Source organism: Lates calcarifer, linkage group LG2 (genome assembly GCF_001640805.2).
Source record: "Lates calcarifer isolate ASB-BC8 linkage group LG2, TLL_Latcal_v3, whole genome shotgun sequence".
In the NCBI taxonomy this organism is placed as follows: domain Eukaryota; kingdom Metazoa; phylum Chordata; class Actinopteri; family Centropomidae; genus Lates; species Lates calcarifer.
The window spans coordinates 24,559,025-24,582,640 of NC_066834.1; the positions used below are offsets into that span (position 1 = coordinate 24,559,025).

Genomic DNA, 23,616 nt, shown 5'->3' on the forward strand with positions numbered 1-23,616 from the left:
TCTCCGTTATCAAGTCATGCAACAATAGTTCTGCTCAGTTTTTTTGTCAATGAAATCTCCAAAAGAAAAAAAACTCGGAGTCAATCGGTGCTTTCTTTGTTCCATCTCCTCCATGATAAGAAATTAAAAAAAAAAATCCTTTCTTGAAGTTTGGGCGATGTGATGAGCTGGTCACATGCAGGGGGAGAAGGGGAGGGAGGCAAGGGGGGGAGATCATGCTGCAATTGTCCTTGCAGGAGGGGTGGGGAGGGTTCGGGTAGGCTGGGGAGGGTAGAGGGTGGAGGGAAGGTGGTGGGGGGGGGGGGGGGGGGGGGGGGGGTGGCAGGTCTTGAGTGGGCCCCGTTTCACGTCTCCACCGGGCTGGGTACCATACTGTTGGGGGTGTCCGGTAACTGAGAGGACAAAGAAGTCACGTCGCTGCCCGAGGAGTTCCCGAGAGAGCCCGATTCAGAGAAAGACACCTGAAGAGAGGGAAACAGGAGTGTCAGAATATGCAGCATATTCGGACTTTTATTTTGACAGCCTGTGTGTAAAAGCATTACAGCTCAGCTCTTGATTGCTGAGAATGACATAGTGTTGGCATGTCTGTGTCTTCCAGTGTGTGTGCATGTATATCTGTGTTCTAGATAGATAGATAGATAGACAGGTCAACATCATCCTCTCTGCATCATCATGTCTATGTGTGTGCACATCTGGCTCAGTCTGTCCTTAACACACACACACACACACACCAGTTGTTGGAAGGCTGGCTGGTCCAGGTCGCTCTGCAAGGCGAACTCACTCAGGGCCTTCCACGGAGGCTGATAGGTCTGAACCTCCACTGGGTTTCCCTGCACGGTGCTCTCATGTCGGATAGGACTCCCAGCCACAAGAGGCGTCCCCGTGAGGCCCTGCAGGTTCTGACAAAAAACAAATACATATATAACAAAAAAACAGCGTGAGCATTATTTGTCTCTGTCTTGCCAGAAAAATCATCTGTCACCTCTCTCTCACTTTTGAAAGAACTTTTAAAAAATGGCTGGTATGTCCTTATGATACCTTTACACATGTTTTCAAGTGCACATGCTATTTATGGTAAATACTAAACTTAATAATAATTGAGACAGAGACAGAAACTTTTTTTTCTCTCCTTTTTGGGGTTGGAGCAGAGATTGATCTATGGTCTCATAAAGCAAGAGATGTTTCATAGATGCAGATAAAGCCTGTTTGCAGAGGATGCTTTTATCTTTCAGGTCAAGCAACTGAAGCCAAAGTAGTTGATTCATTATTCATTGACTTAAAGTTTGAATACAGAATAGCACAACTGGAGCCAACTGGAAAGGTTGCAGCTTACTGTGTTTCAGTTTAAGTAAAGTAAAAGGCTTAGAAAAGAGTAAAATCACAGGATTAGTCTCTGCTCTACTGATTTCTATCAGTGGGAGGAAAACAGAGGAGTAGCCTGCAACTAGTGATAATCACAAGCCAAACAACCATGTCAACAAAAGATAATGATATTTTCATTAAAAACATCATGAAGATATGAGATTATGTTCCTATAGTTTGCATTTGATTACTAAATTCTGCACTTAACAAGAATTTGTCAGCCTCAGACATAACACTGGGTAAAGTCAGTCCACATCATGATTGATAAATAAATAAATAAAAAATCGTTGGTAGTAATCAAGTGGTCAAACTTACGAAGATGCTTACAGTCTTATCACTGTGCTGCTGCTGCTGGAGCTGCTTCATGAGGATGGATTTCTTTTTGTCTTTGCAGCGCTTGTTCTGGAACCAGACCCGGATCACCCTGGGGCTGAGGCCGGTCATCTCCACCAGCTGCTCCTTCATCAACGCGTCCGGCCTCGGGTTGGCGTTGTAGCAGGTCCGCAACGTGTGGAGCTGCTTCTCGTTCAGCACCGTCCTGACCCGCGTCGTCTTCTCCGACTGCTTGTGGACGTGGTTCCGATGCGGGGCCTGCCGCACCGTGACCGGGTCTGCTGGTGGGAGGGAGGGAGAGAAAGGGAGGACGGAAGGGAGGTCTGTCAGAAACGGTCTCGGTTTTGCTTGTTTTGTCTTATGCAGGAAATGGCAATAATATTCATCAGTGTGACATGAATTTTTATTAGATTACTGTCTGCAGCAGCTTGGATCACAGGCTCAGGACAGCGAGAGGAAAGTCTTTAAAGAGGAAAGACATCTGTGTATTTGGAAAGCTGCTATTATGTTGTCTTTAGATGACAAAAAAAAAACATTTTGATTTCATTTCTGCGCTTTTTTGCATGAAAATAAATTTATAATATAAGTAATTAGCCTAATTTTCGTTGGCCTATTATTAGATGTTTTTAAAAGCAACACTTTCAAACCTAACCACAGCCGGTAATAATGCTTAGCCGTGTCGCCCTAAAACAGGAAGCTATTTTTTTTAACACCAAGTCTAAACTCTAAACTCAAATAGACTTGAAAAATCCAGTTGAAGTATGAAATCCCGTCACTGCCACCGGCGGAGGCCTTTGTCACCGCACTGAGCTCTGTCATTTATTTTGAAATGAGCGCTTTAAGCAGGAAGTTGTTGAACATTATTCACACATTTGCTTTGTTCTCTTTCTGTTGGCAGGCGCCTTTAGGATGACAGCTCCACACACACACACACACACACACACACACGTACACACACTGTCACAGCCGCGACTCAAATACCAGATAATTCAGATAATGGCAACAGAGCTGGTTAGCGCTAATGAGATCAATTATGAAATTAGCCTAAAGAAAGGTCGCAGCACACACTTTATACACACACACACACACACACACACACACACACACACACACACACAAAGCCCGACAAACACATTATCAAGATGTTAAAGAAGGACTAAGAAAAAATACAAATCATTGACAATCTGATAGCCTATTGATTTTTCATTGATTTCTCCTAAATTCAAGCTGTCAGATTTTGCAACAAGGTTGACTTTTGTTTTATTAGTTGTAAATTATATTTAAAAAGCTGCCATAGCCTATATCTCTTTAAACAGTAGGCCTCTTATTTAGGATTAGACCTCTGTTTTTAAAAAGTGGGGATTTGTCATGTATATTTCAATAATAATAATAATAATAATAATAATAATAATCTGACCTGCCAGGTGTAGCGGTCTGTTGGAGTGGATGTGTCCGGGGCTCATGGGACTTCCTGTGGAGCTCCTCTCCAGCAGCAGGCTGTGGTCTGCCCGGCACAGCAGCTCCTCTTCCCGCAAAGAGAACTCGTCTCCCGGCAGCAGCTGCCTGCTGCACACCGAGCACCGAAAACACTCGATGTGGTACACGTTATCCCGGGCTCTCATCACCAAATCGCTGCTGCTGAATCCCAGGTTGCATTTTGCGCATTTTATTCCAAACAGCCTGGGAAGTCGAAAATTGTTTTAGAGAATTAAAAATGTGAGGGTGGAAATGTAAGAAATAACACCGAGGAAATCTTTCGGCTGACAAGTCAAAGCTGTCAGATGTTGCCTATTTTAATGCTGTTTTCTTTTTAAAAAAAATCAGAATAGCTTCGTATATTTTCCTTCTTTAAAAAAAATAAAAAAATAAATACAATTGTACATTAAACTGCGCAGCTACTCTGTGTGTTACATGCACATTTCTTTTTACGTCTAAAAGCCTTTTAACGACTTCCAGCCTAACTTTACATTTAAAAAGATTAAATGTGATTCAGCCTATAAAATAAATATTTCCAACAACTCCTACCTTACATAATCTCTTTTGCAATATGTTTTGCCGTCCCGGACAAAACAAGTGCAGGTCTCATCCAGGTACTGGCTGCACTCCGCACACTTCAGACAGGCTGCATGCCACTCCAGGTCGGGAGAGACTCTCAGTATGTACTGGTCATGGATCTGACTTCCACATCCTACACACATCGCGAATCCTGGCTTCTCTGCAAAGATCCCACAGCACTGCATTACCACAGACTGACAGATAAATTCAATCACAAACAAATGCAGCATTTATTACTTTTAAAAGAAAAATTAAAGTCCAGCTTGTTTGTCTCAGTTCTGCAGACTGGACAGCTCTTGATGTTATGTAACAGATGGAGACTTTTCCCAGTGATCGTAAAGCAAAAACACTGAATTGTGTAATTTCTAAAAAATCTCCAAAATGAACAACCTGGGGGGAAATATTACGCAGTACTGCATTATTGGGAAAAAACGGCTTTAGTGTATCGGTGCACAGCTGAATATATAATGTAGCCCATAAAGCTGCTACGGCGAAAACACAATCTGACACTTAAAACTCCACGGAGCAGCTCCGCGCGCATACTTACTTTTGGAATGATCCCCCATATCACCCAAGAAAGAAGAGCTGAAAATAATATCCACCATACAGGAAGGATGAAGGGGATTGTGGTAGATGCAGAAAAGATGTGAGGAGATGACTGGCCCTTCGCTTGCCTCCCTGATAACTTGTGTCTCTCCGGACTGGAGAGGGGGGCGAGGAGGCTGCAGGGTCCCACGCGCGGCTCCTCTGACGTCATGACGTCCGTGTCGGACTCTCCAATCGCCCCGCTGCATCACTCTGAACCTGCAAAAAAGAGAGGAAAAAAATCAATCTAGTGTGTATTTATGGATAACCAAAGCCTAAGAATGCAGATATTTATATTTACTGTTTTCTGACAAAGATTCAGAGCAATAATAATAATAATAATAATAATAATAATAATAATAATAATAATAACAAAACGTTTTACGGCAAAACGTCGAAACATTGCGATCCTTTTTTTTTTTACTCAAAAATGAGATACAGCTTCTACATCTAAAATATTTACCACCAAAGAAAACATACATTTGTTAAGTTAAACTAGTCAAAGGTTCCATTTCTTGGCCACACAGTGAGGTAATGACTGATTATTGATATATATTATTAGGGTATTATTTGGTCCATATTACACATTATTACATGTACATTGATTGTTAACTTGTCATGCAAAGATTCACACAGGCAAGAGAGGACTTTTTGTCGTCCTCTCCTTTTCATATCGCTTCCAGTAAATTTCTATTTTAATTTTAGCAGGAGAATTTCATTTCTTGAGAACCATCTCAAAATACATATTTGACATAAAGCCAAAAACAATGCAGATAACTGCTTTGATGCCTCGATTTTTAAAAAAAATATATTTAAAAAAGAATGTGAACCGAATTGATAAATTCATGCAGTTATTTGTTTTTTGGACATAAATTCAGCAGATCTGGGAACAGTTGACAAGATCCCCTGCTCTGTCCGGTCTGCTCATCTACTCGAGAACAAGGCCATCTACTGGAGGAAAACCAGAACTGCATTCATCAAAGGAGTGGGAATGTGTTCATAGAAATGCTGGACATATTGAAGTGATATGAAATAAATCTGTAGATCTCCCCGTCCGCCTGCGGAACGTGAAAACTAAACCTCTGGTCATAAGTAATTTAGCTTTTTTTTTCCCCCGCAGGTCCACATTAGGTAGGCCTAGTAAAGACATCCGGTAAGTGACAACCAAACAAACCAAGCTGCTTTTCATATTCAGGCTCAGTGTTTTCCCAGAGCAGATGAAGCCAAACTTTCCTGCACAAATCTGCTGTAATTATATCAAATGTAAGTCTCCCTAAAAATATGCATTCCATTATATACATTATATAGAAAAATGAATTGTTAATGGAAAATAAATGTATCAGTACGTCTGCACTGGAGCCAATTTGGGATTAATACTAATATCCACAACCAACTGTCGTTTAATAATAACGTAGCCTAACAAACAAAGTTACACAATACCTTTGTTTGCTGTGTCTCTGTACAAACACTCTTTCATTCCTTCCTTCACCCAGGACAGCAGAGTTAGTAAAACAAACAAACAAAGCTACGGGGTAGAAACATAGACAAAAGCAGACTGGTGAAATTCTAAAAATGATATATAACGTTTTCAAATGATCACTCTTATTTTGAAAGCCACATACCAGATGTGCTCCCCCTGCTTGGAGACAGTGGCTTGGTACATACGGGACAGCTCCAAACTCCTGATGACTCCAGTGTGCTCACGAGGTGACCTGGTAGCCATGTGTACCTGTGTAAGAGGAGAAGTTTGGGAACGTTGGTGAGTAGAAATATGTTGATATAATGTAGTCACTGTCGTGTCTGTTTACGTTGTGATTTTGCAGCAAGAATAAAGTGAAGTTGATCGCCAGCGTGGCTGCGTTACTGTAGGGTTAAATCATGCTTCAATTAGCATAGATATGAGAGATTTCCTCACCTTTGTCTTACAGGTGAGGTCAGGTCAATGGTTAATGCATTGTAAAAAGCCAGGCCATTAATGGCTGTAAGTTTCAAGCTCAATAATAGCAAACAGCTAAATCACTGCATTACTGCTCACTAAGCACATAGTATTAATGCTAGGTCTAAATAGCAGATTTCAGTTTATTATTTTTATCCATGTTTATCCATTTGATCCATAACTGCAGCTCACTCCTTTACACATTAGCCTGCCACGTGCCACTAGTATCCAGAACAAATTTTAGACAAAACCCTCATCAATTAATTAAACTTCTCAGTAACTTTTATTTCATCCATCACAGAGTCACACATGTGTAAAGAACTTCCTTTGGTCACAATGTTTGGTTTAAGTTAAAATGTTTGACTTGGGCTTTGACACAGCTGGGCTTACTGAAACTTTGGTGTTGATGAAACCAGTTTTCACTGACATGAAAGAATGGCCAAAGACCTCAGTACATGTTGTTGACAGTCATGCTAACTTGCTCAGGTACTGCAGGTCACATGATGTCACAGTATTTAGTAGAGGGTATTATTTTTCTTGCTTTGTCTTGTTTTTTTATACTAATATATGTCTAAAACTTTCTTTACAGGCAAGTTTATTCCTGAGTACCTTGGTTATGGCAGAGCACATCAGCAACAAACTGATCCCTGTTACACTGAATTACATCACTGCTGCCAGCGAGGTGGGAGGAGAAGTACTGCATCATGCCTGATCGCTGGTACCAGCGGTGTAAAGGTAGGCCTGCAGTATTTTAATACTTAAACTAACAGGAATATAAAGACTAACTGCAGCTGTCTGTCCAAACTGGTCCACACTTATTCAAGAGCACCTGTGATTTACAAAGAGACACTTGATTTTCATCCTATGTCTCCTGCCCGTGGCAACACAGGCTCCTGTATCTTGTGTTTTGTTTCTGATGACGTCAAAAATAGCTTGCAGTTGTTTTATTCAGAGTGAAATTTATCACTGCAAAAGCAAAGATATCACACACAGATGATCCAAGAGTACACAAGCACGGAGTGATGCTTTATCCATTGTTAGACCACGGCTGACATGAAGGTTGTGAGTTCAGTTATGATGCATGAGCTGGCATCATTTCACATCAGGTCAAAAGGGTCAAAAAGATTCAACATGATTAATAGCAAGGCCTTCAATCAGATAATTTTATTGTGCTCGTCCATGGTGTTTTTTTATTTTTTATTTATTTATTTATCTATTTATTTATTTGTCAGAGAAGAAGTCTGATGAATGAAATGGAAATGCATGCTGTCATAGAAGTACAGTCAGGTTTTGCATAGTTGCTTAGTGAGAATATTCTCACTCACTCACGATATACAGTACATGTCATGAATTCACTGTTTTTCAGGCCTGGAAAACTGAATATTGCAATATCACAGTGATAAAGACATCTAATTTTTGCCTTGTTATTATAATAGAAAATCAAATTTAACACTTAAAATACAGTTTTAAATATTGAAAAGCTTATTAGATATCACAAGTTTACAAAAGAAAGTTTGTTAGCCACTGTATTTTATCTGCTCAAACTCAAAATCAGCAAATTAAAAAAAATCTGATATTGGATACTGGATTTTGCAAGTTCAACAATTATGTTTCAATGTTCTAATACATCTATAAGTTTTGTTTTTTTCTTTTTAATAAGTTGCCTCATTTAGCAGTCTGTGACTGTGGAACAGAACTGTCAGCTCACAGAGCTAATGGTATTTCAATTGAATTAGGATGCATTAACTATAATCTTAGGTATTTCAATAGAGTTCATGTTGATCATTTTTCTTCTTACTCTTTGTAAGGTGCGTTATATTTAATTCAATGTGACTAACTCACTGGCCTCAGTCAGTTTAAAATGTACTATAGATATGATGTTTGCACATTTTTTCTTACTGTAAAAGTGGCCTGAATATAATAGAAGTTTGTTGCATATATTTTTAAAATCAGGCCGAGTATTATCTGCTTTCACTTAACCTTTTCACCCTGCCCTTAGAGAGCTCATTACAAGCATTACTTTATCTTTTATAGTCTAAGTCACTGTCACTAAAGATCTGTGAGAGGTTTGTAAGCCTAAAAATGCTGTGGCTCCCCATAAAGAATCTCCTCTGTAGAGTGTCTGCTAAGCTGGATGTGGCTGTTATTTCATCACTGAAGTCACATCCCTGGACACTGTTGTCAGCACCTTGCAAGCAGGTGATGTTGTGATAAATGCAGTAAGTGGCATAAACAATAAAAATGTGAAGATGGATCATGACGCTGTGGCTTTATGCATGCTGTATAGTGTTTCCCACAATGTGTGGCCTGTGCAGCAAGATAAGATATATTACATAAAGTTAATTATTATAACTGAGTGCACTGTTTGGCTAATGCTGCAGGTCAGATGTTGGGTTTACGGTAGTTTTATATACATTCAATATGCAATGAAATATCGCATGCAGCGTCATTGTTTGTGACCTGTTAATGACTGCCGGACCCAGCACAGCCATCCTAGCTGTCACTCCAGCATAAAAGCCTCCCAGAAGAATCTCTAATCACAATTTGATGGGGCCCATTAACCTCATGAAATATATATGTGTGACTGAAATCGTCCACTTAAACTTTGGCAAGAGCCAAATGTTCTTGTTTGGAATTCAGGAGGGCTTTCTGGGGCTGCATTACTGAACTTTTCACAGTGACTCGTTCTCTCTTGAATGTTTTAGGGTTCTATGGCACTTTGCCTCTATTGTCAGACATATAAGTAATTTACAGTGGCCGTCCCTTCAGACTCCCCAGGCTGGATTTGGTTGAAGTTGTGCCAATTTGTCTGTTGCAGCATCTTTTTTTTTTCCACGCATAAACACAATTCAACCTATGCCAACACAGTGAATACATGGCTCAGTGTATGTGTATTAACAGGCTTATGGTAATTAAAATGAAGGAGATGTTTTGTGTGAGCTCTCATTGTTTGTCAAGGTTTTCACTGTGGATGAGACAGCATTTAAAGCTGCACCTATAGAGGGAGGAAATGTTTCAGTTGACGGAGTGATACGCTTTTATTTTGTAACTATTCATTTTTCAAATAGCTCTTAGGTGAAAATATAACTTTCTGTACAAACATACCTTCTTGAAGTTCTATAGCTTTGCAAAATGTCATTTATACACATCTTTTGAGTAACAATTTAAATTTCAGCCTATTTATTTCTCTAATTAAGATAAACATAAAACTAGAGCAGCATAGGACAAGTTACAAAATAATGAATTAATTAAAAAAATATAAAGAAATCTAGAGAGCATGGTCAGCAGTCTGTTTATGTTTTCCTAAATTAAATTGTGGTTCCTTGAGGTCGAACAAACATGTTGGATGCATTTCCTGTCCTCATAAAACATTTGCAAAGTCAATTTTTAAATATTTTAAATCATTCAGTGTTTACATGTTTGCTTGTGAACAGTCATCTTCCTCACCACAGTTGTTGCAGAGTTACCAACGGCTGATCAGCAGAATGAGATTAAATCAATGGCAGGACTGTTTGTTAAGGCCTATTGATGTTATAAAAAAGCTTACTGTAGCACGTGTAGTTTGGTGTGTGTACCTGAATTAGCGACAGCATGAGTACATGCAGTGGTCTCAGAGGGAATCAAAACTCAAATCCTGCCTTCGGCTGACCTTTATGTTTTTGTGTTACGTTCATTCAGGACATGGCCTGACTGCGGGTTTTGTGTATTTATCAGTGGTAAGTCAGTATCATATCTGCCTTCATACATGTGATGATGTGATTTGTGTGTTTTTCTTTATGTGTGCGTGTCTGTGCAGAGGATTCCTGCTCTTACTCAGATAAAGGCCTTGTCTTTCACCAAAGAACCCATAAATATCATATTTTGTATTTATTTCTTTAAAAAAAAAATTGTTTACATCATTGCATATATATATATCATCTTTTTACATGTACTGTTGTATATGACCATTTGTTTGTAGATTTAATTCTAAATTGGAAATTTATTTTGATTCTAAAATAACCCAATTTGACAATTTTTATATGAAAATACCGACATACTATATGTCCATCTTTTACTACAACTGAATCAGAGTGGTCTACACAGCAGAAAACAATAAACACCAATACTAATATTCCTCATGCAAATTAGAAAAAAAACTCCAATAATTGTTGCTTTATCAGTATTCTTCTAACTGCCACGATCCAGCACATGTAAGATACTACACTATTTTCTACTATAGCCAGTACATGTTTATTTTAATTTGAATGAGTTAATTTGGATATTTTTGCTTACACTTGAGTAGAGGCACTTGACACTTGAACTTCCTGATGGTTTAAAGCTTTAAATGATTTACCAGAACCAATAGTGAGTTTGACTTAAGTGCTTTGAGTCCACTCTTATATCCAGAGTCAGCCAAAAGTGAAATTAATATAAGCACTCAGGATATAAGATATTAAACACATGTAAACAGATATATCCTCAAATCACTTTATAATGACTTAAAGACAAGGTAACGTAAAACATCATTACAGTATATTGTACTACAAAAATGTTTTTTATACTTCACTACAGTGATGGTATGTCTGCATGCACAGTTATTTATTTTGTGACAGGTGCTCAAAAATGCCTCAGTGAGGGAAAAAAAAATCACATCCTCATGCGAGGGAGGTCGTTCTGAGAGGGTTGCCATGTTGCAGATTTATAATTCATAATTCTTCTGAGTTAATGCAGTATTCACATGATAATTAGTATTAATTTTTGATTTGTGCCTCAGGGCAGTTCTGCATTGTTGGGCTGGAGAACCAGTGCCATTATTACCTTATTAGTGTAACTGTCAGCCGCCTGTTTTATTTTACAAATGCACATCTTGTATTTTATTATCAGCGGCTCTCATTAGCACAAAACGGCAGTCTTGTTGCTTATCAGCAGCTTTAACACGAGGCTGTGTCACTTAAATGAGGAAAGGAGCATCTCTGTTTGGACCAGTCAAAACAATGTTATCACATAGTGTGTGACAGCTCTGTGTGCACTGAAACAGCTGGTCTGTAAAAAAGCAAACAGAGAAAGAAACATGAAAAATATCCATAATCCAGTTTTAAATGGTTTTGCTGTTCACAGATTTATATTTATTTTATTGCCATTTGCTACAGTTTTTACTACAACTGTTTCAAATTTAACATTATTTGAGGCAAAAACATTTTTGTGTGTTTGGACAAAATAACAAGAACACCTTATATAGTAAGCTACAGTCTAATAAGAGTGCTCCAGTTGTGTAGATGTAATGCAGCTTCCTCCTTGTTTTATTTACCCATTTTGGTAAATGATTCAGTCTTGCCATTTTAACATACCTTTTATAATATCATAGTCTTTTCATGAGCAAAGACTGAGTAAATTCATTTAATTAAAACTTTATCTTTATGGTGTTGAATTCTTTAAAGTAGAGCACCACCAGAAACCATTAGTCGATTAATAGTTTAGGTTCAACTGAAAAATAATAGGCAAATATTTTGATATTTGCTTCTTATTTCTAATTTTTCAAACATTTGCTGGTTTCTGCCTCTCAAATATGGGAATTTGCTGCTTGTCTCTATTTATTCTTTATTTTATCATACTATAAGTTAAATACTTTTGAGTTTTAGACTGTTGGTGGTAGAAAAGCAGCATGTCTAAATATGTTACTTTTAGCTCTGTGGTGGGGATTCTTCAGAATTTTGGACTTTTTGCAGGCCAAATGATGAATTGATTAATTGAGAAAATAATATGCAAATTTATTGATTGTTAGTTGCAGCTTTACCCTGAAGACAAGGCAAATGTGAGTTGGGTAATTTAACATAATATGTATATCAGTCCAGGCTTCAGTCTTCTGTCATGTGTTCTGTGTTGTGCTTACTGACCAGCTGATTGAGTCCATTGTGTCACAATCTGCCTGTTTTGTAAAGCACTCATGTTCTCACACCTGAGGGAAGCTTTTCTGTGTGAAGGAAGAGGTTTCAGCATCACTTTGGGGTATTTTATTAACAGGACAGCAGGTGCACGACTCCCTGACTAACTCCCTTCACCAGCTGTGTGTGTATGAGTGTGTGTGAGCATGTGGAGCCCAAGTGGCAGACAGCCAGAGCTCGGGGAAAGCTGACTGAGCTTGGCAAATCGACTAGTGACTCTGGTGCTGCCGCCTCAGTCGGCTACTGTCCACAGAAAACTTTGAAAAGCTGTTTGTATGCAGCTGGATTCTGAAGGCAAAGGGGCGTGCTTTTCTTTTTCTTTTTTTTTTCTGTCTCTCAAGTGAAAAAAAGGCCGTCTAGATTGACAGCGCCTTTCATACTGTATTATCCGGCCTGGCTTTTAACTCCAGGAGAACTGTGTTCACAAATTGATGCTCTGCTCCTTTGGGGCTGTAGCTGAAACATTAAATTGTACTGAAATATTCATATGTGAGTGCATTTAGCTGAGAGCAATTGATGTGCGACTCCCCAGAGGCCAGATGGAAATGTTGCAAGGCCCCAGCACGCGCTTGGCAGACACCCCAAGCTCTGGCCCGGGACAGTGATTGTGATTTAGCCGAGGCCACCGAGTCATACTAAGTTGAAGGCTACCAGAGTCAGCACAGCTGATGTTGGTGTCTGCCATGGTGGCCAGAGAAACTGCAGGATATCTAGTGTGTTGTACTACACACCACTTGGGGAGGAGAAGGCTATCTAGGATTTTAAGACAAATAGTATGGGTAAAATAGTAAACAGCTTTTTAGCAGCCCACCAGCCTGTAATCATTTTGAAGAAAATTACTCATTGATACAAAAATTTGTTGTCAAGCAGCCACTTCTGTCATGAAACATTTCAGGATATGGATCCTTGTCAACCCTAAGATTAGATTATTATTAGTTTTCTATGGATACATTACACACTTTTGTAACCAGTCATGACTAAATTAAAATATGAATACAGTTAGTATTGCTATTGCAGCAATTCTTTTCTTATGATAATTCTACATGTTAGTTACTTAAATGCAGGAGCTCTGCATCATAGGACTACTTCAGTTCTTTCTCGAATGAAAGACAGTAAGATAAATAAATCAGAACTGACAGCAACTTGTATTTTTGTAGTCTACCTGCAGTATATATGCAGTTTTAGGTTCGCTCATAAATATTCATACAGTGCATTTTACTATAAATATAGCATAAGTTTTTCACAGGCCGAAACTCAAAAGTCCTATTTAATTCAAAAAGTTTGTGTTTGAAACAATAAACACCTCTTGTGAGTCAGAGAGTGAGGAAAAACAAAACATTTATTCACATTTGGGTTTAAGATGAGTGTAAATCATACATGTTCACTGACTCCGTCTGCACTTCCACTAAAACTATGTATGTAAGTTACTGTAAATGTTTGGTCAGGATGTTTATACATTTGTTCCGGAGACTGAATATGAATATATGTATATATATATATATGTGGCTTCAGTAGGATTTCAAAAAATAAAAATGTTGAGTCTGAGGCAGACATTTCCCCAAAGAGTTGAGCTTTTTACTCAAAAAATGTTTGCTAATCTAGCCTTCATGTAGCAAGTCATGCATAACTACATCCTTACACGTTGGATTGCTGAATTAATTTTGATGTTCTGTAGATTATTTTGTTCAGTTGTTTGGAGCGCAAAGTGATGTAGTGTCCCATCTCCCAGAGGACCAAGTCAGTTGTGTCCCCATGTTTATCACATGACTAACTAGCGTACTTGCTCATCTGATTGCTTATAACATATGCAGCAGCAGTAAGAGAAATTATCAGTATTTTTTTCCCCTTAGTAAAAGCATATAAAAAGTCAAATAACTTCACATTAGGCAAATCAAACTTAAGCTTCTGTTTCTGGTTTTATTTCTGTTGGTGTTCCTTTTATTGTTTAGAATGTTAAACATTTGATTTACATTTAATACACACTTATTTAATAATTAATATTCTATCTGAAGAGGACTGAAGTGATTGAGCTTGGTCACTCAGTGGGTCTTGTTTCCACTTCTCCTCTTTATTCTGTCACTGACCCACTTTTACCCAAGAAGCATAACAAGCATCCAACGGGTAGGGTACCAGAAGAAAACTGTTGTATGTAAATAAAAAAAAAAAAACTTCTGTAACCATGACAACAGTCTCCTGAGTGGATTTCTTCCACCAGGCGAACTGCTGGATCCTGTGCACTTAAGAAGTATGTTTCAAAAAGAGAACCTGAGAAGCTTTTTAAAGAACGATGTATAATTTATTTGTATTTTTCTCCTGCTTCAGAGCCTCTTGAAAGAGTGTCCTGTGTGAGACGTGTTCTGAATCTGTCAGACCGCAGCAGTAATGCAGTCATGCTCCCCACATCTATTTGTTCTCAATGAGATTGACCCTTTTTAAACATATGCCCAGCTGTTCGGTGCCACAGGGCTGTGTTTGCAATCTCTTTCAAGCACTTTAGAAGAAATCACGTTCATAAACAAGAGCACTTAGGTGTTGTGTTGTTAACATGAATCAGTAAATGCCTCTTGCACAGAAAATTAAAAGCATCACATGCTCTATATTAATACCAGATCATTTTAATGATATGATCCTACTAGATATTACAGTAGTTACGTTTTCATCACAGTGACTGTTTTTTCAGCCTCTAAGTAGTATTTGGAATTTAGATTTTTTTTAAATCTTAATTTAATCTTTTCAAGGTGATGATATTTGATATGGATGTATGTTTAAATTCATAATAAACTTTTCATAATAAATGTTTTCACTACATTTCAGTAGCACTTACATATACGTAAAACAAATACCAACTAAATAAATGTACAGTTGAAGCTTGACAGCTGACAATAGTTTGACAAAAAGGTAGTGAGATTAAAGCATTAACTTTGGAACTACTTTTTGGTCAGTTGGGGGCAGCATTCTGTTTCCTCTGAGTATTACAACCCTTCTTTGGCTCAATCATTTTTCTTTTTTTAAAACCTATGATGAACCTAATATTCTGTTATAATATAATTAACTTGTTAGCAAGGACTTGCTTATTTAGAAGATATGTAACAACATTAGCATTCAACTGGAGTCACGTTTCTGGTGACCCTGTGAATGCCCTATCCTTTGTTGTGGTCTCTACCAACTCCTGAAGGCAATATCAAGCTCTCCTGCTGCTAATATAACATAGATGCTAACTTTGCATGTTGCGGTCAAATACAACACTATGAGGGCAGCAAGGATAAACCAAAACTGTAAAGTTGCAGGGCAGAAAACCAAAACGATAAGCAAAAAGATATGATAAAGTCAGTAAAGCTGAGAGGAATTGCAAAACCAGGAGAAATATCTCATTATGAGCAACCACTTTCACGTATAAGAAATCATGTGATCCATTGTTAATGAATTTTTCTTTATTATTATTATTGCTGCTTTAAATTCACTGTAGAGATTGTGGACATGTGTTCTCAACTGGAAACAGCTTTATTAAAAATGTATTACTGTTAAACAGTTATTTAGAGGTTTGAGTCAAGGTAACACAGTGACCCAGATGACGTAACTTGTGCAACCCTCTCTTTCATCACAGAATGATGGAGTTGGCGAAAGAAAGTGCTTTAAGTTTTTACTTTTACCAGCTTAAAATTCAGTACAATACTGATTGTATACTGAACCCAACATATTTCAGTGTGTTAATGTATTTTTGATCTGAGCAGCCCTTATAGAAATGATGGGACAGGACACATAATCCTAACATGAACACCAAACTGAGACTTATGTGCATTTTAATGAATGAATTGTCTAGAAAATTGTCTAGAAAAAGTCAATATCTTATTGTACCTGTGAGTCTGTAGATTTAAATCTTATCTCATTGGTCATTGTTTTCCCTTTGTTAATGAGAATGGCAACAATGATCATGTAATGTTAATGTAGCTAAAGTGACTCCCTCTGTGCCATTATTAAAACATTTCAATTATTAAGTGTCTAATGGTCACTGTTAATTCACTTAGCTTCCTGTGAGTGTGACAGGGACTGTACCTCTGGATTCATTGGAGAGGTCCCAAAAGCAATTTACGTCTTAGCATGACTCCTAAAGGTCTGCTCAGTGTCCCCAGGCTGTCAAAATTCAACACGTAGCTCAGACCTGAAATGATATGTATTGACAAATTGGGTTCATATGAATCATTCAGGCACATTTTTTCTATACTCTTTATTTGTAATGCATTTGGCATCGCATGTTTTGTCTACAGCAATATTTACTCCCTCACAGATTTCTTGTGCGTACAAATAATTTCACTTCACCACTGAGCAGTGTTGCTCAGGGCAGAGCTGGAGGTTGAACCGTATCCTTTCTTTTACATGGCTGGTTGAGCTGGAAGGGGTTCAGATTAGAGACACGGCACCTCCACTTGAGACATTAATACCAAGGCAGCCGTGACAGATAGAGGCTGAGCCAGGGTTTGGCACCCATATTCAACAGGATTCCTTTGTGTGTGTCGAGAGCCAAGCAGATCATTATTTATTTACTTGTTCCATGGCATGCGATAGGCATTGTTGTTTTTGTAAACTAGATTGATGTGATGGGTCTAGTAATTGGCTGCAGGTTGCAGATCCAGGTTATCAGGTTACATGTCAGCTCATTTGAAATGACCCACTACACAGTTGTCTGCTGAAGACGATATAGAACTGGTTTGGTTTGAGAACATTTCTGAGTCGCTCCAAACAATAACAGAGGAATGTTTTCAGTTACAAGCCTTTGGTTTCACGTTCAAACCTTAGTGACGCCAGTGAGCAATCAGCTGGAATACCTGGTACATATCCACTTAAAACAGCAAATATATCTCTGTATTGTTTGGAGAAACTTAATTATAGGTTTTAAATTTTGTTTTATGTTAATCTGCTCTGTTCCAGAGATGACTGAAGCTTTGAAGAAGTGGCCATTAGTCTAACTCAAATTTAACTCATACTCAATATTAACATTGCTTGCACCTGGCTACTGTCGATGCCACATGGTTTTAAGCCTCACAGTCATGTATCATTGGCCAAATCAGTTCTGATTCTTGTTTTATCAAAAAAACATTTTAGATGAGTTCACCTTACTGACGTTTAGCCAGGTTTTCATTTGTCCCAGTTTACCTGTAAATATATCAGGCCTCCAGCATTGGCTATTGGTTATCAGTATTTACATTTAATAGTGGCTTGGAGTAGTTTAGACGCTACATAAACTAGATATGAGATGTATGTAACAGCAAAAAAGATATGATTTAAATGTGAATATGCAGAGGGATTCATAGTCAAATTGTATATATATGCTTTCATTTGTTTTCTTCATAGCCTTTAACGCTTTCATATGCTGCTTCTGTTTAACATGAAAAAAATATTCTGTTATAAACCTCTGAAGTTCGTATTTTGAATATTCCCTTCATATGTCACCTCTCATTAGGTCCCAGATAGACACATTCCTCATTCTTATACCCATAAATGAGAGAAGAGGTTGTCCTTTCTCTTATCAATGTAAATACACCCACTATGCTTGCCAGAAAATGAAATTATAATGTCACTGGCAGAAAGTGAGGCATTGACTGAGATGCATTTTTTGGGCTGCAGTAACTACAGTTAAAATGTGTTATATTTCTACGCTCTTGGGTCAGCTTTACAGTCAGTCATCGTGTTCGAAATTCAGTGTCAAGGCTAAAAAGTGCAACACAGGGTAAGAGTTCAGTTTTGTGTCTCCAAAAGCTACAAACCTAATTTTTATAGACTAATAGTGTTAATATTCCTCTATATACCACAACAGTATATGTAATGGTGTCTTTAATCCCCATGTATGTACTGTGTCATTTACAAACGAATTAAACACGGCTGTTATAAACAATCCTTAGCAGTTAAGTGCTCAACACTCAAAACTAAAAACATTTGTGTTGATAGAGCAATTGCAGCTGTAAGAGTTATTAACAATTAAAACACTCTCCAGATACTTGTAAACATTTGACAAGCAACAAAATGGTACAGCATCTTATCTTCTGAATTAATGAGATGAGATTATGAGAGGGTAATTAGGGGGACTGATTCTTCCCACGACACACTTACAATGACTTGACCAATTAGCAGTTGCTGTGACAGGTCTTCTAATGTTAATAACCTTAAATAATTTAGATTTTTTTCAAAACCATATGCAAATAAGAGGGCGTTGATGAAGCAGTACAGTGCACTGTACACCAACGAGCCCAAGAGAATAAATATGTTTGTAAAGAACCCACTCAGTGTACCTCACTGGATCACGCATTTCAAATAATGTATTTAATCCTGCTGCAGCATTAAATCAATTAAAACGGCAGATTAACAACAGTCAGTGAACTAGGAGCAGTTAAGGAAATACTAACTTTTATTTTTGCTATTTTCATTCAAATGACAACACCTGCATTTGGCAATAACTTCCTCCATATCAAGTTTACAAAAGTGTCTGTAAACATTAAAGTGCAAAGAATTTGCTTGCCATTTAGGGCACATATCTTTTTAAAGGTTCATGCTACAAGCACTCCAATCTAGTATTATTTGAAGAATCCAGTCACTTACCTTTTCATCTCATCCACACAAATACACCCTACAAAAACAAAAATGCTATTCAATAAATTTTGCTGTTCCATGGTTTCAAACAAACAGGTGACAGAAAGCCAAAGGTAAAAAAAAGAGAGAGAAGAATTGGCTGTTTTGAATAGTTGAGCCAGTCTTATGTACCCTGTGGCTGTTAAATAACAGCATAACAGCATGATTAACGTTTAAAGTTGATCATACAAATTAAAAGAATAACAAGAAAAACGCGATTTAAAAAAACACGTCTTGTAACTGCAGAGAACGGTGTCTTGGTTTGCAACACTGTTCAGCATTTAAGTTTTTGTTCAGTATAGGCTTGAATGGCCCCTTGCTGGTTTTAATTCATGTAAAGTTCAGTGCATTTAGGACCTATTCAAAGTGAGAATTCCTGATGAAAAATGTGTCCAAGAACACATTAGATTCCCCGTTACTGGGATGTTATTGTCTTTTTTGTGCTATTTCAGGGCATTTCTGAATTTAAAAATCCATCACAGAGGAACATGGGAGGTTGGACAGTATGGCAAAGGGCCTAAGAGTTCTTATTGTCATTTCTACTACTGACTTCTGAACATGTCAAGTTAAGGAGCATCAGTGTTAGCTGGAAGCAAAGGCTCAAGCTTGCTCTGGATTGGCTAAGATTGGATTTACACAGCAACAGAAAAATCCAGTTTTCAATTCTTATGTGTTCCCTTTTGCGAGGTTTAACCTGTCACGAGAGTTCAGATATATGCCAAACGTGGTGGCATTTAAAAGAGAGAAAACTTTCTGTTTCTGTGTAAATGTAGTTTATGTATCAGGCATGTGACCCAGAGGTGTGTCGGCTGGTCCCAGGAGCCGGTACTTCTCCTCCAGGGATGGCTCAGTGGTGCTGCCCTGCAGGTGGATCAGTGGCTTGGTCTGCAACAGCACGCAACCCCTTCCTCGGCCCCGCCTCTCCTCTTGGTTCCTGCGGTTGAAGATGTTTATTCTGTTGTCCAGCTCAGGGCTGGCCTTTTCTGAGCCTGTGGGGCTGGGAAGCTTAAGGTTGACAGGGTCCACTGCCAGGCCCTTTTGAGCGAGGCAGGAGTCCTCAGAGAGGGAGGAGAGTAGTTCCTGCACCACCATGCTGGGGTCCCTGCAGGGGTCTTGGCCTGAGAAGGATGGAGGGCAGCAGCGATGAGAGCTGTAGCTCAGGCTGAGGTCCTGAGCCGTGCTGCTGCTGCAGTCTGTCATAGAAGAAGCCGGGGTGTGGCTACTCAGGCTGTGGGGCCGCGCCGTCAGGCTGCCACTGGACCGCAATATGCTGGTGGAGGCGTCGCTTACGGCGCTGCCCACCCTCTCCATAGCAAGCATCGGGTTCGACTGAATAGGGTTTGTATTGGTGGGGAGGTGAACGTCAATGGCTGCCATGGTGATGATCCGAGTGCCTAAACCAGAGGCCCCAGCATCTTAAAGATATTGTACGCATTTAGAAAAAGTCAGACAACACATTAGTCCTTCATCTCATGTACAACACAGTCAAAGGAAAAAAAAGTGTCCTCTATCCCTCAAAAAGACTTTGAGAAGCTGCTTTACTTGATGTTATTTATAGGTGAAGTGTATAATAATGTATTCTTCATAGTGTTAGTCCCTTACCACTGCTTGCTTCACTGTAGTATTGGCTGATGTAGTTGTTCATGTCGTCATGCACAACTGGATCTGAGTTTAAAAAAAAAAAAAAAAAAAAACATAAATAGATTTAGGAGAATGATTAGATGATGGTGATTATTTCAGCTTAGAAAGTTCTGACAGAAAATATTGTTGTGTGGATGATTTTTTAAAATATCTTTCTGACTACTTAGTAAATGTCATATTGTGGACTAACAAATAAATGGAGAATTATTGTTACATTACCAACAATAACAAAAACATATTCATATAAAATGCTCTTTCATATAACTAGTTACAGTGAAGTACTTAACAAGGATGGCCACTATGTAATATTTTGGATGCTAAAATGTGCAAAATATGCATGTTGTCATTTTTGTTGTCATTGTTTTCAGAGTTTTGATTGCACTGTCTGGTTATCATATATATATATATATATATATATATATATATATATATATATATATATATATATATATATATATATATATGTATATATATATATATATATATATATATGTATATATGTATGTATATATATATATATATATATATATATATATATATATATATATATATATATATATATATATATATGTGTGTGTGTGTGTGTGTGTGTGTGTGTGTGTGTGTGTGTGTCATATATTATTGCAGGAGGTGACCATTCAGATTAGGTTAAATATACTGTAATTGACTCTGTGGCTATAGTTGGACTCATTTGTCTGTAGGTACTTTGGTCCATTTCATTGACTACAGCGCAAACTAGTCCAAATGGAAAATATCTCTTATGTTTACAACATAATATTGACAGAGATGACTTCTGCCTCAGGCCACAGGTGATTTATAGGTAAGTGGTTAGGATCACGCACTGCTACGCTGAGCATTAGCTGCACCCTAGTGCACCAGGAATAAACTGGGACAGGGGCAGGGTGGGGTTGGTTTCAGGGATGCAGAGAAATGGGGTAGAATGAGAGAGAGTGGGAGCTCTTTGTTCAGCCTCTGATCCCTCCAGTCTAGCAGGCCTCAGTGTGCGTGGTGACTGGCTGTGATCTGCTCTGCTCTTCTGTTCGCTTGATTGGTCTTGAGCTCACTGTCCGCTGGCTGAGTGCGAACCCAGAGTACCCTGAGTGCTAGCCCCCGTCCCCCGGGACATGCTGCAGACTCTGATGGGTAATTTCATTTATTTTTCAGTCTAAAATATTAATCCCTGAGCCACCCCTGGAGAGGAAGCATTGCACTCACTAAAACAAGACTGAGACAATCACTCCACAATTAATAACACATGAGTCTTAAGAAAAAAGAATGGGCTGTCCGGCATACATAAAAGGCTCTCCTCCTCTGTCTGTGACAGTCAAGTTACCAGGCTGTTATCAGTCTGTGGAAAAGGAGAGGTGACATGACATTTTGATGGGTGAGGTATTTGTTCTACATTCCAGAAAAAAGTAGTATGAGTAAACCCCAGGACAATTAGCAAACACTGCAGCTAAAGTTAAAACAGATCAAGTGAACTAGGTAATTACTATTTCATATTTAAAAAATAAAAGGACTATGATAATGATTGAACACAATAGCTTTATTGGAGATTTGTCTCAGACTTTTGGACCCCACTGTGTATACCACAAAGGATTTTTTTGTATTTTTGTATTTTTTTTTTCAGTGGCCTGTTTCAAATCTTCCATTCTTCTCTAAAATACTAGAAAAAGTTGTGTCTCAGCAGCTTTTAGCTCACTTAATCTTTTCAAATCTTTTCAGTCTGCCTCTAGGACCTTTCATTCTGCGGAAACAGCACTTGCTAAAGTAGTAAATGATCTGCTCTCTCTGGATTCAGATTCTCTGCTCCTCTTACTTGATCTTAGTGCAGCCTTTGATACTATAGATCACTGTATACTCATTGACCGACTGGAAAATAGATTTAGAATCTCTGGCCTGGCCCTCAGCTGGTTAAAATCTTACATATCTGACAGAACTCAGTGTGTCTTGTGTAATAACACCATATCAGCCTTTGATGTGAAATATGGAGTACCCCAGGGTTCTGTTCTTGCCCCCCTGCTTTTCTCTCTTTATATTTCTCCTCTTGGCCAAATTATTTGGAGTCATGGAATTAATTTTCACTGTTATGCTGATGATACCCAGCTGTATGTGCCTATAAAAGCTGACAATGCCTCTCAAATTAGGGAACTAGAGATCTGCTTGTCTTCTGCTGGATGTCTCATAACTTCCTGCTTCTTAATTCAGACAAAACAGAAAGGCTGGTTATTGGCCCGGCGCGATGTCGTCACCAGTTCGATCAAGTAACTATATCCCTTGACAACAGTGTGATTTCTCAAAGTACAACAGCCAAAATTCTGGGTGTCACACTTGATCCTGCTCTTTCCTTCGATCAGCACATTAAAGACATTACAAAGACCGCCTTTTTTCACCTATGCAATATAGCTAGGATTTGGTCTTTTCTTTCCATGGCAGACTGAAATTCTAGTTCACGCCTTTGTTTCCTCTAGACTGGATTATTGTAACATTTTGCTTTCGGGACTACCACGTGATAGCACCAAAAGTCTACAAATGGTTCAAAATGCTGCAGCTAGAATGCTAACCAAATCGAGAAGGTTTGACCACATTATTCCAATTTTAGCCTCCCTTCATTGGCTGCCTATTCATGTTAGATCAGACTTTAAAGTGCTCCTAATGACTTATAAGATTCTAAATGGGCTAGCCCCCTCATACCTGTCTGAGAATCTTAATCCTTATATTCCCTCCCTCTGCGTTCTCAGAGTGCAGGGCTGCTATCTGTCCCCATAGTTAAAAAGAAGTCAGTGGGCTGCAGGGCCTTCTCCTATCGGGCCCCCTTCCTCTGGAACAACCTCCCTATTGATATTAGACAGGCTGACTCAGTTCAGGCCTTTAAATCCAAACTAAAAACTCATCTTCATGCCTTAACTTTTGGCTAGCATATTATTCTGATTCTTATTTCACGTTACCTCAATGCATCAGTTAAGCTTAGTAGTTAGTAAATGTTGTCCATGACTATAAACTGTCTTAATATCGCTGCATCACTCTAACTGTGTGTTTCTTCCCTCAAGTACATTAGTGCCCAGGCTGTGCTTCTCTCTCTCTCTCTGCTACTGTCTCTTACTGCAGGGTTCTGCCTCCAAAGCTGTAGAGTCTCCTGCTGTTCCCATGATCCACCTCAAC

The 23,616-nt window shown here is 38.6% G+C and overlaps 2 protein-coding genes and 1 long non-coding RNA gene across 6 annotated transcripts in view; 1 reads left to right on the top strand and 2 right to left on the bottom strand.

Moving 5' to 3' along the window:
* Positions 1-296: 296 nt before the first annotated feature.
* Positions 297-4,513, bottom strand: isl2b (ISL LIM homeobox 2b). Of its 4 annotated transcripts, none has more exons than XM_051073334.1 (6): positions 4,298-4,513; positions 3,721-3,910; positions 3,113-3,375; positions 1,690-1,973; positions 732-899; positions 297-461 (listed from the first exon to the last, which is right to left on the bottom strand). In XM_051073334.1, exons 1-6 carry the CDS (start codon positions 4,353-4,355, stop codon positions 345-347), a joined length of 1,080 nt encoding a protein of 359 aa, XP_050929291.1. In that variant the 5' UTR covers positions 4,356-4,513; the 3' UTR covers positions 297-344. The 4 variants fall into 4 exon arrangements, with proteins under 4 accessions (XP_050929291.1, XP_050929290.1, XP_050929288.1 ...); XM_051073333.1 differs by having other exon boundaries at positions 1,678-1,973; XM_051073331.1 differs by lacking the exon at positions 4,298-4,513 and having other exon boundaries at positions 3,721-4,008.
* Positions 4,514-5,958: 1,445 nt separating this feature from the next.
* LOC108876929 (uncharacterized) overlaps positions 5,959-23,616 on the top strand; it is a 28,471-nt gene continuing 10,813 nt past the window's right edge. Inside the window, exons 1-2 of the long non-coding RNA XR_007814941.1 lie at positions 5,959-6,094; positions 6,861-7,006. This is a non-coding gene — a long non-coding RNA (uncharacterized LOC108876929). The remainder of the gene's footprint in view (positions 6,095-6,860; positions 7,007-23,616) is intronic.
* LOC108876923 (transmembrane protein 266) overlaps positions 18,575-23,616 on the bottom strand; it is a 47,468-nt gene continuing 42,426 nt past the window's right edge. The window contains exons 10-11 of the mRNA XM_018666753.2: positions 20,416-20,478; positions 18,575-20,228 (exon numbers count right to left, since the gene is read on the bottom strand). Coding sequence (XP_018522269.1) covers positions 19,588-20,228; positions 20,416-20,478 — 704 coding nt within the window. The 3' untranslated portion in view covers positions 18,575-19,587. The remainder of the gene's footprint in view (positions 20,229-20,415; positions 20,479-23,616) is intronic.

Coding starts and splice junctions, on each gene's coding strand:
- isl2b (XM_051073327.1), bottom strand. CDS start 3,980: ATGCTGCATTTGTTTGTGATTGAATTTATCTGTCAGTCTGTGGTAATG. Junction 3,376..3,720: donor TGCAAAAGAGATTATGTAAG/GTAGGAGTTGTT, acceptor TCGACTTCCCAG/GCTGTTTGGAATAAAATGCG. Junction 1,974..3,112: donor CAGACCGCTACACCTGGCAG/GTCAGATTATTA, acceptor TCCCACCAGCAG/ACCCGGTCACGGTGCGGCAG.